General features: G+C 42.3%; 1 protein-coding gene across 1 annotated transcript; it reads right to left on the bottom strand.

Annotated features, from left to right (window-relative positions):
• Positions 1-3,327: 3,327 nt before the first annotated feature.
• On the bottom strand, positions 3,328-5,598 carry LOC308303402 (general transcription and DNA repair factor IIH helicase subunit XPD-like; the record flags this gene model as incomplete). Its single annotated transcript, XM_080747763.1, has 1 exon — positions 3,328-5,598. One exon carries the CDS (start codon positions 5,596-5,598, stop codon positions 3,328-3,330), a length of 2,271 nt encoding a protein of 756 aa, XP_080603889.1.
• Between the last annotated feature and the right edge of the window lie 6,722 nt (positions 5,599-12,320).

Genomic DNA, 12,320 nt, shown 5'->3' with positions numbered 1-12,320 from the left:
TACCCTGCAGCCTGGGAGACTTAAAAACATGTAAAGATGCATGCGCTCACAGTCCTGTATCGTACTGTACATAGATTGGAACATTGAAAGTGTTTTATCACACAGTAAAAGAGAAGTGGGACAGCAAGTTGAAGAAATGGAGCCCAACTGATATATGGGTTTGGCCATTATTTGACCTTTTTCACAACATTATTATAAGCCATTACAGTTACTAGACCAGGGGTTTTCAAAGTGGGTGACGGGGCACCCTGGGGTGCCGCGACGGCAGTCCAGGGGTGCCGTGAAATAATTTCATAATATTTGAAATGTATTATAAATACATTTAGTATAATTTTAAACTTGAAGTACAAAGTTATTTTCAGTCAGTTCGAACCAAAATGGCTATTATCTCGCTTTCCTCGCAACATAATCGCTAAAATATGCTATAAATATAAGGTGCTGGGAGTGAAAATTAGGAATATAATAATGTAGGGGTGCCTCGGATGAAAAAAATATTTTTAGGGGTGCCCCGAGCCAAAAAGGTTTGGGAACCCCTATAGAGCATCGCAGTTGAAGCCCCACCCCGTCCTCACTCTGGTGTCGGAAGCGTTTTCCGCATTCATTTCTTCCATAGACATTTCATAAAGTATTTATTTAAACGTTTTTAAGCCTTGGACAACACCACCTCGGCTGGAGAGGGATCATGTCAATATTCACATTTTTTTGAATGCAAAGATTAATTAGAAAGCTGAAAAAAAGGGCAGGGTACAAGACTGTGTACATCATTATTTTTAAAATTGCGGAAACTACACTCCCAGAATGCATTGCGAATGTTGTTGTTGTTTCCTGAAATATAGCCCTTAAATCACGCTCAGTTTAGTTATCCAGGCCAGCATATGGCCTGAAATATAGTGATTGTCATCTCTGTGGACGCTCTTATCGTCATCCTTAGTGCATCATATTTGTAAAAGAAAGACGATCGCTCACGGAGTTCCGCTGAAGTGCAATAATCTGCCGGGAAGACAGGGGGCAGTAGCTACTTCCGCGGTAACCGCAAGATATGTGAAAGAAGAAGAAGCTAGACCAATCACAGACGTCGATTTCACCGGATGTAGCAGTATGGGAAATGCAGTTCTTCTCCGTGCGATCTTGATTAAAACATGTTTTTACTAAAACTAGAGTGATTGCATACATACTCGGGGGTTCTACAGGAGCATATAGAACCATTTTACAACCACCAGCCTAGTGGTAAGTGTACATTGAATTGCTACGACTTTGTGGCTGATAATGAAAAACCCTATGGTGAAAATGAATGGAAAATGGACTTCCGACACCTCACTGCGATGCTCTATACTAGACTACCGCCTACTTGGGAACCGCATGTTGGAAATGCATGCCCCATCCAGTTATGTAATACCTGTTGTACCCGTTCACAGACTACCCCTTGTACTCGTCGGACTTTTATTTTTATTTTTTGAAATAATATTAAATTGTGTTTATATTCACGTTTGTGTTTGGAAAAGAGATACAAGCCAAATAAAAAAATATATATATCTATGTACAGAAACAAAGTAATTAAAGGAGTAGTTCACCCCCAAAATGATTTTTTTTCTATTGATTAGTCACACCATGGAGAGTAGAGTTCAATAATATTTTTTGTTTTTTGCCGCATTCCTAAGACAAAAATGTGATAACAATAAATGTACCCCCATTCGTTCCGGATGGTGACCCGTTTCGAAACGGGTCACCATCCGGAATCAATGGGGGTAAATTTACTCGAATCAAATTTTTGTCTTAGGAATGTGACAAAAAACAAAAAATATTATTGAACTCTACTCTCCATGGCGTGACTAATCAATAGAAAAAAAGTCATTTTGGGGGTGAACTACTCCTTTAAAGTCTTCAAGTAGGAGATGTCTGCGCGCTTCAGCCAGCAGTCAGGTAGAAGGACTCGTTGGTGCTCAACAAGGACGAAATGTATCAAAAAGACATATTACCTGGGCACTTCAAAAATCCTCAGAGTCTCTGAGGAAGACTAAACGTCGAAACGTCAGTCACCCTGTCGCTCTAATAAATGAACGTGCAGACCAGTTGAGTGCTCCATCTTTTTTATCTGGGTAGTCATTTTTGAAGTGCCCAGGTAATATGTCTTTTTAATTAAAGTCTTGTCTGTATGACAGACACCTCATTCGACCAATGAGTTGGTTTGGATCACGACCACACCCACAGATAACTGCATACACTCTTTAAATGGAACAGATTGATAATATTGTCTGCAAGGCAAACAACTAGAATGTATCACAAACAGTTTTGGGCAGTTACGAGTACAGTATTTTTAATATATAACTGCAATATTATTATTTTATCACTAGTTTTACTCTGCCAAAACAGTAGCCTAATATTATACCATATTGCCATGTAGAAAATAGTACATATTTTGTGCCTGCTGCTTTATTTTATAGCCTTTTTGGCTGATTGGTGAAAATATTGGATTTAGTTCTAAAAGGAGCTAAACATATATTTATGACATCAGAGATCCCCATATATAGGCTTACAAGGGACAAGGACTGACAGATAGGGAGATGTCCATAAATGGGCATAGAAGGGACTCCCCACATACTGTATGGGCATGAAAGGGACAAGGACTGACAGATATAGATATATATCTCCATATACGGGCTTAAAGTGACAAGGGCAGACAGATATAGATGGAGCATGCCCATATATGAACATAGACATCAGGGATCTCCATATATGGCCATGAAAGGCACAAGGACTGACAGATACAGAGATGTCCATACTGTATATGGCCATACCAGTCAGATCGGTGGCGCAACGTAGGTGTGACCCCCGAACTGTCCAAAGTTTGTTGTACTCCCAGGGTCACATTGGCCAAGCTTCGCAGGGCGCTTATTGAAATTAACTCATAAATAGCACCGCTTACTTCACACTGGGTGTCATTTTTAATATAGGATAATCTTTCCTTTTTCCCATGCATTAGGTAGTCCTTGTGTGCCACCATTTACATTAGAAGATATTTATTTCTCTTTTTTGGGGGGGTTTATCTGAACATCACAGATTTCCTACCAACCCTGAGTGTAAGATAAGAGAAAAATCACACCCAGTGTGAGGTGAGTGGCGCTATTTATGAGTTCATTTCATTAAGCCCGAAAAGCTTAGCCAATGTGGCCCCTTCCAAGAACACCGCTCAAAAATGGCCACTGCGTGAATATGGTAAATTGGTCCCCAGTCTGGGAACCACAACAGTCTGTGCATCCATACGATGACGGTCACCATCATCAGGCCTGGGCATTGTTATGGTGATATTATGTTTTGGTTTGAGTGTACTTAGGACTGGTGGGCGATCTGAGCGATCTTGTTCAGCATATCCTCTGACTGGAGCTGCTCTAGGGTCAGTAGAGACAGACCCAGCTGGTCCTCCTGTCTGAAAGGCTGAGCCATCTCCCGTAGAAAGTGTTTGGATAGCTGGACGGTCTCGTCCACGGTGAGGTTCAGACTGCCGTCGCTGATGTGCTCCTGGATCCACCTGGGAAGCTTTCCGCGCTTGTCAGCCCTGGCATAGCGCTTGTCAGCGAAGATCATGAGTCCATAGTCAGTCTTTCCCCTGATGACTCTGCCCACGCACTGAGCGGCGTGGCGCATGGCGTCAAAGGTCAGGAAGTCGTTCTCCCTGATCTGGAACTGGTCCCTGAGGTACTCCAGACGAGCCTTGAGAATGCGGCTCTGCGTGTAAACGTATGGCACTCCAAACATGATCACGGCTCGACCAAAGTGATGCACAAAGTCTATTCCTTCTGAAACTTTTCCTCGGGCCACAGACAAAAGGATGGCTCCTCTACCATTCTCACATGCCTCCTGGTATAACTCCAGGGCCATGCTGGTCTCTGCAGCATCTGGAGTCTCAATGAAGATCAGTTTGTTCCTCTGGACATTCTCCAGGATACCCTGTTCATACCAGGATGCCACTATATTCTCCATGTAAACGTAGCTAGTGAAAAACGCCACAATGCCATCAGGAACGACGGCCGACATCTCCAGGAGCAGGTTACCATAGTTGCGGATCACCGCAAAGTCTTCTCTGGTCTCAAATTTAGAGCTCAAGGCCACCTGGTCATTTCCCCTGCCCACAATCAGAGGACATAGACATGTCCGTGCTAGGGTCATGGTGAAAGACGCAATGGTGACAGGTCGGAAGTCAAGTATTTTGGGATAAATGTCCAGAGGAGAGAGAGTTCCGGAAGTTATGACAACAGACTGGAATCGTTCAAAGACAGGCTTAATGGCGATGGAGGGGTCCATACAGCTGAAGTGCAGTACAGGGTTAGTTCTGTCCTCAAGGGGCTCAATGATAATGGTGAAACCTCGGCTGTAGGTGCTAACCAGGGTAGCAAAGTTAGAGATAAGAGTAATAGGAGAGAAATCTGCAATATCAGCAATCTCCAGGGTGCGCAGTAAAGAGCGTAACCTCTCTGCACAGAATCTGAGAGGTTTGCGGTCGATGCAGACCTTCTCAAAGATGTCTTTGAGGAACTGGGGGGTGCTCTCTTGGACCACATGGTGTACCCTCAGACGGGATTTCAGGTACTCCAGAAACCGTTTTAGGAAACCTACGAAGTGCTCCGCTGTGCGGACACTGCCAGGGACCGCCTCTTGGAGGATTTGATCTGGCAGCACTGGGTTTGACATGTAGAGGTCTGTTTCCCTGGCGACGTTGGCTTCCTTCAGGCCCTCCACCATTCGCCTATACTCCTCCTTCAGTTTGGCTGCATCCGTCTCTTTAATCTTGTGTATGGTATTCTGGAGGGTATCCACATTGGTCTGACAGCGGTCCAGTGTTCGCCTTGTGATGTTCACACTCATGGACTCAATACACACATTGTCTATGTTGTGAGCCTCATCAAACACCACCACCGATTTCTTGGCCAGCTCTTTTGACACCAAGTCTGCAATTTTTGGGTCCAGGAGGTAGTGGTAGCTGTAGACTACAATGTTGGCATGCATAAGCGCATGGCGTGCCATGAAGTAAGGACACCAGCCTTTCTTCCTGCCATAGTCCTTCAGATCATCAAGGTTATAGATGCCAGCCGGGAGGGGCACCTGGCGTCCGACTGCTTCAAAAGACTCATAGAATTGGCATACAGGTTTGCTGGGTTCGCTTTGGTGTTGTGCACGAATGTGCGATGCTGTCAGACTGTGGCACTTCCCATCTACCTCCTTCCCAAAGCGCAAAGAACACACCTCGGGGTGAACACAGAGGTTCTTCCTAGAGGAGAGGGCCAGAGCCAGAAAGTTGTTGAGCGGTCCAGCCACTTTAGAATAATATTCCATTAGCTTCCTCAGCTCCTCCACCACTTTCTCAATCTCAGGAACTGTTCTTGAACAGTAGATGAGTTTTGTCACTTCCAGAGGATGGGCAATCTGGTAGGCAACAATCAGAGACAACAGAGATATGGTCTTTCCTGTTCCTGAAGGCATCTCCAGAACCCCATGTCCCTTGGCATCCAGCGTTCTCTTCAGCTCCAGCATGTAGGAATACTGTTCTGGATAGATGTAGTCATATGGAAAATACACCAGGAGACCCTCGATGTTCAGCTTCATCTTGAATTAATTCACTTCTTGTCCGCCAGGCTTCAATAAGTTGAAATGATCTATTATTAATTGAATAACTCTACTGCAAACTCCACACCAATTGTGCTTGCTAGACGACATCTGCGTCTGCCTAGGATTACCGGTCTGTGTCCCTTTTATGCCTTTATAGAGTTCTGTGTCAGGCATGCCTAAATATGGAGTCCAAGCCAGTCTGGGATGATGTCAGTGCTATGAAGTTATTTTAATGACAATGACATCACTGTTCTCCTCCAGTAAATCTCCATATATGGGGATTCATGGCATCATCAATATTTTTGGGAGATCTGCTGTTCCGACGACTTACCTCTACATGGGCATATGGGTCGGGTTGGTGGGTCTGGACAACTGCCTATCCAACCAACTCAACACCGGGTGTAAAGAACATTTTAGAGCATACTTTCCAGCATTAGTCATAAATGGATACCACCGCGAGTTAGACCATGTTCAGGAGGCCCGGAACCCTATATGGAGAAAGCTGATCTATACCACCCCGACATCTTCATATATGGAGATAACTGACGTACCCAGGTGTGACATCATGGACCCCTATTTTTGGGAATGACCGACATCGGGGGCTTCATATATGGATATGACTGACGCACAGTGACATCACCGTAATGACTCCAGCACCACAGCCAACAACACAAAAGGCAAAGGAATCTCCTTCCGGGTTAGTTCAGATCCATTGAAGAGACATTAACTACCTATTAAACACAAAGCAACAACAGATCCCACTGATTCTCCTTCTCTCTCTACTTTTAAGGGGCATCTCGGTTTAATTCCCACTTGGACACCATCACAGTTGGTCAGTCGGATGGTTCTCGAGATATAGGATAGAATAGAAAAAGAAAAATTTGATTATATTGGTACTTGACTGCCAGGCTATTGTTCTATTGTTCAGTCTTTACTGGCCAAAAGACAACTTCTTTAGCACTACAGACTGTACAGTATAATATTTGACGAAACTATTGAGGTCACCCTATACAGTATAAAACAGACTGCATTGCATAATTTGCAGAATGCACTTTCTTCAGAGTGCATTGTGACAATATAAGCTCATTAAAAGTGTGTATGTGCTGTTCGTGCATAATCACATCTGAAAATGAAATGCATTTTAATGCATTATATTGCAGTTATTACAATGAATAATTCATCTACAATTCATCTAGTATTACTGTGATGTGTGATATTGCTAGCTACAGTATAGCAACATGAAATCCACTCCTTGAGGTTGTTTACTTTGGTATTAACATGTTTTTATTCTATGGCATATTAAACTGTAATAACTAAGGCATTGAAATTACCAATTAACATGTATCATAATGTCCTATAAGCAGCGTAGTACAGTAGTAGTAGTAGTAGAAGAAGAACAATTGCTAAGGAGTTGAACAATTGCTGCATATAGGGCATTATGATACATGTTAATTAGTCATTTCAATGCCTTATTACAGTTTAATATGCCATAGAACAATACTACTACTACTGCTAACTACTCTCTCTCTATCTTTCTCTCTCTCTCCCTCCCCTAATGCCACTGAATTCAGTCTCATCCTCCATCAACAAGTCCTGCTTGCGCCTGTGATGCCTCATCATGCTTCATAAGTGATATTGCATATTGTGTTAGCTATCTCTCCATGTTCTTTCAGCAGTCATGTGACACATGTAAGAGCTAAATGAGAGGGAGTAATTGACCCTGTCAGGAACAGGGGGCAGATAGAAATAGCAGTTGTTGGCCTGCTGGGAGACGGCTGATAATCGGTCCCAGTGAACGTGTGTGAGTGAGACTGTGAGCGTGCGTGCGTGCGTGCGTGCGTGCGTGCATGCGTGCGTGCGTGCGTGCGTGCGTTTGTAGAACTATACTTGTGAGGGCCAGATGTCCACAAAAATATGGTGGAATTTGAGAAATAGACATTGAGAAGAACATTTTCCTGCTCCTCACTTGATAAATGGTTGTTTGGTTAATAAAAGATTTGGGGAATTAGGCTTAGAATTAGGAAAAGACATTTAGAGGTTAGGTTTAGGGGTTAGGATTGAAGTTATACCTGATTCATGCTTAGTTACATGTCAGTGTTGCGCACCGGAAAACAGCCAATCTAAAAGCTATGCGAAGCTTTGTGAGGCTTTGGATCTGCTATTTTTCTGCCATTTATGTGGACATAAATAAATACTTCAAATGTGTGCGCGTGTGTTCGGGCACACTTGCCCAGTGCCCACAGAGTATTATTTGAGCATTGGTGTCAAAATGTACTCAGATATTTTACTTAAAAATATCAATACTGCAATATAGAAATATTCTTTTACAAGTAAAAGTCTGGAATTTAAAATGTTCTTGACTCAAACTATGAAATGTACTTAAAGTACCAAAAGTAAGTTCAAAAAGTTTGAAAATAGTGTCTATTTTCAAATAGCCACGGTATTAAAAGTGGTTAAAGTGGTTTGTGTATGTTTTATAAGATTATAATTTATATCTGCAAAGTAACTAGTAACTAAAGTTTTCAATTGTAAATGTAATGGAGTAAAAGTACAATATTTGGATCCGAGCAGTAGAGTAGTAGTAAAAGTATTGGAAATTGGAATTACTGAAGTAAAGTACAAATACCTAAACATTTTACTTAAACACATTACTTAAGTACATGTACTTAGTTACTTTACACCACTGACTAGACAATCTACAAGCTCATATGTGAGCTAGTTTCAGTGTGCGACACCGGCACACAACTAGGTCTAGATCAGGCTTAACCACTTGAACCCTAGCGTCCCTATTCTGGGCATGTCATAATAGGAAAACATTCAGCAGAAATAGCAAGTCTAAGCTCACAACACATCACAACGCAACAGGTTGTGAGCCTGTACATCTGCTATGTTTGGTGAAGACATGTGGTGTACAGGGAGAAAAGGAACAAACCTAGTACAGAGCTCTGGGGTACCCCGGTCAAAAAGTATATCGGGATAAGGTTGTTAAGAATCAGTGGATGTGTAATGTGTTTGAACGTTTTTGAGCAGTGGATGGATGGTTTCGCATTACAAGACAGTTATTCACTTATTAAGAGCAACGTAACCCTCACTCTGCAGCTGTTCAGGACTTTATCAGTCCTTTCTTATTCTCTCTCCCTCTCTCTGTCTCTCTCTCTCTCTCTCTCTCTGTCTGTCTGTCTGTCTGTCTGTCTGTCTGTCTCACTTCCCTGTTTTGTCTTCGACATTTCCCATCAATGTCTTTATATTAAATCCATATTAAAATGTTCCCTCTGCTCCTAACAATCTCTCTCTATTTGGTTTATCTCCCCTTTATTTCGGTCTTTCCTTGTTATTAGATATCCCTGCAGGCTTATTAAAAGCACAATAAATACCAGTCATGCTTTGAAAACAACACGACCCCTTATAAGAGCCAATCCTAACCAACTCCATGAGAGAGATATACCGAACGCGGGCGACTTGTGAGGACAAGCAGTGAAAAACAGAGCTATAGGGTTACTTACTATTAGGATTGTTGTGTGTGCCCTTGGAGCGGATCTGTCATGCACTGACAGGAGGCCGCCTATACCGGCAGCTATGACACTTTATAATATCACCCTACTTCAGGGCGTAATGATTGTATAATTACATGTAATTGAGTTTTTAGTTTTTATTGAGTGTTGTGTACCACTTAATACTATCATAAAGAGTCTTTGTGCCTCTATCCCCACAGGTCCCACCTCCGAAACACTTTACTACCCAAAGCTCTTAAAGACACAAGCAGTGATGCAAGAAGTGGGTAGCCCCATACCACCACCCTCAGAAAAGAAAAGAAAGGAAAAGACAACTTGAAACGTGTTTGTGTTCTCTAGAGCTGTTTGTATTCTCTAGAGCAGTGGCTCTCAGACATTTTTGGCTTCGGTATCTGCTTTCCCTGACTTCTGAAGCGTATCCCCTTTTAACCGATTTTGAGAAAACCATATCTAGCATATGTTGATATTAATCATATACAGAACTATATTTTGATTTATGAAGTTCCATATAGCATTATTATTCCATCTACAAACCAAACCCCTTGAATGTGAATATAACCCCAACCTGGGTTGTGTCTTTAAAACTGAAATCTGGAACTTATTTGAATTAATACATGTCATTTTAACCAGCACATCTGCTGGGGCTGGAGGTGTTCACCCTACTCTTCTATTGAGAAATGTAGACCCTGGTGTCGGCTAGGACACCTACTGGTTGATAAGTAGTACTTGAAGCTCATAATTGCAATATCTCCTCCTGTTGCCCAGTGGGTATTGCCCTAAGTGGTAGAAATGTGGTCTCTCTTGTGGGAGACCAGGGTTCGAATCCCAGGTGGGACATAACACAAGGAGTATTTTATGGCAGAGGAGTACCTGTAGGCGTCCCAACATGCCTTTGGTCACCTCTGCCAGCACCTCCTTCACCTCCTGGGTGGAATATGCAGAGGCACTCCCTTCCTGCCTGTCCTCCACATCACTTCCAGTGTGTTGGTACACTTTCTGCTGTGGCTCTCCTGTCTCTTCCTGGTTAGCCTGGGGGTACAAACTTCACAGGTGAATATATCAGTTTTGAAACCAGGTCCAATCTTTATACTGTTATACTCTGTGGTGTTCTTTATAAAACGGCAAGTTGAAGGGAAACACTTGTTCCACCGTTTCATATGTGATGGGTGCTTTATGCCATGGGTCAGTGGAATCGGAGGCCATAGTCCCTCAGTTTGAGAGCTATGCTGTACACAGGATGCCACTGCCACAATATAGAAAGTCAGAAATGTATTAGGCTAAATGATGGATTAATCCAGGTCAGTCTCTAGGTGACAGTGCACCAGACAATAAGCTGACTGGATGCCTTTTGCATAGCATGTTGTAACGGAGAGTAGAAGCTGAGGTCAGAGCTGTACCATGATGCTGACAACATATTGTTCCAAAGGCAGACAGTGCCCACGAGTGGCCAGCTGAGAAATAGCAAATGATCTAAATTAAAATGATTTTCTTTTACTTTCGACATAGACCTTGTATGTCTGAAACCGTTCCCTTTTTTATTATTATTCTAAAACGCTGATCTACAAGCACACAGGCGTTGTGTGCTTGTAGATTGGCTATTTTCACTACTTTTGTGCAACACTATTGTATGATTAATTAGGGCTTTCATTTACGAAAGAACATAGTATTTTGAAAATTGGAGATACAATTGGAGGCCTAAATATGCTAATTTCACCCAGAATTAACATTTAAATACAATCAATCGATTTCTTTTTTCATGGGCCAGTATTCATTTTCAAATATTATTGTCAGGCAAACACATCGGAGTTCATGAGATGCTGACAGGTAATGTTGTGAAGGATGAGGCTACACAACTTTCACAATAGTCTTTCTCAGAGTTTTCCTCATCCTTCTCTACGTTTTCAAAGATTAAAAGATTTGCACAACGTAACAATTTTAACTCTTTTCAAAACTGAAATGTCTGCGTTGAATGTGAAATCATAATGCTTAAATATTCCATTCATCCATGCAACTTTTTATTTACTTTACCATTTATTCAGAACAAGTAAGAAGACATTTTAACATTTTAACTTTTTACCACTTTAATTATTGTGGATAATCTTTGTGGATTTGTGGATGTTCTGTTGCTGGGTACCCAAAGCCAACGATCGCATGACCTGCTCCAGCTTTAGATCAGCTTTAGATTAAACATATTTAATCCAGATAAACCCATCCATCCATATCCATACATCACCTGTTCATATTCTTCGATAGGAGGCGGTGCCAGATGGCGGAAATAGAGGTCAGCTGACATGCCCTCCTCCAATGGAGCACCAGCATCCTCACTACTAATCACCTCTATAGTCCTCTGGAACACAGAAAGTACAACAAACACGCACGCACGCACGCACGCACGCACGCACGCACGCACACACACACACACACACACACACACACACACACACACACACACACACACACACACACACACAGTCAGTCAGTCAGTCAGTCGACAAATACAATTCTCTGTGATCATTTAAACCTGAGTGTACAAATGGAACCAGGTCCATTTGGTTCCATTTGTACACTCTCAGAGTTACAGACCCGTAACGGTCCATTTGGACCTCCTGTTGGTCCCTGGATGTTGAAAAACAGATTATGAGCTTAGTGGACTCACCTCCATGCTAATCAGGATTTCATCTCTGGGTTTAGTGAAGAGAAACTCATACAGCCTGTAGTTCTGAAAAAGACTAAAAATAAATTAGATTTGGCTGCAGAGTGGTGTTTTGTGTGATATAGACTAGACAAATATGCCATTCTCAAACTACACACATGCTAGCCTAAAGTGTTTTCCACATTACATATCATGACCTACTTTTAGGCTTGCAGTCAGTGTCTCACCTTTGGATTTCAAAAATATTGAGCTGAATGCTTGTTAGAGACTGTCAATGGTCAAAAGAACATTGACACCTAGTTCAGAAAGTTATATTCCCATGGCGCTCCAGCAAATTAATAAACATCAAAGAGAGACTGTTCTCAGCCGTTTAAATGGTAAATGGTGCATATAGCGCCTTTATGCAAGGCACTTTACAGAGATTGTGCATAATATTCACCCATTCACACACATACAACGATGCCGGAGGAAACCATGCAAGGCACCAACCTGCTCACCTGGAGCAACTAGGGGTTCAGAGTCTTGCTCAAGGACTCTTCAACACTAACTCTGGT

Source organism: Nannobrachium achirus, assembly GCF_963921795.1.
Source record: "Nannobrachium achirus genome assembly, chromosome: 18".
NCBI lineage: Eukaryota > Metazoa > Chordata > Actinopteri > Myctophiformes > Myctophidae > Nannobrachium > Nannobrachium achirus.
The sequence above is the reverse complement of the archived record's forward strand: the minus strand, read 5'-3'. Positions and strand labels throughout refer to the sequence as shown.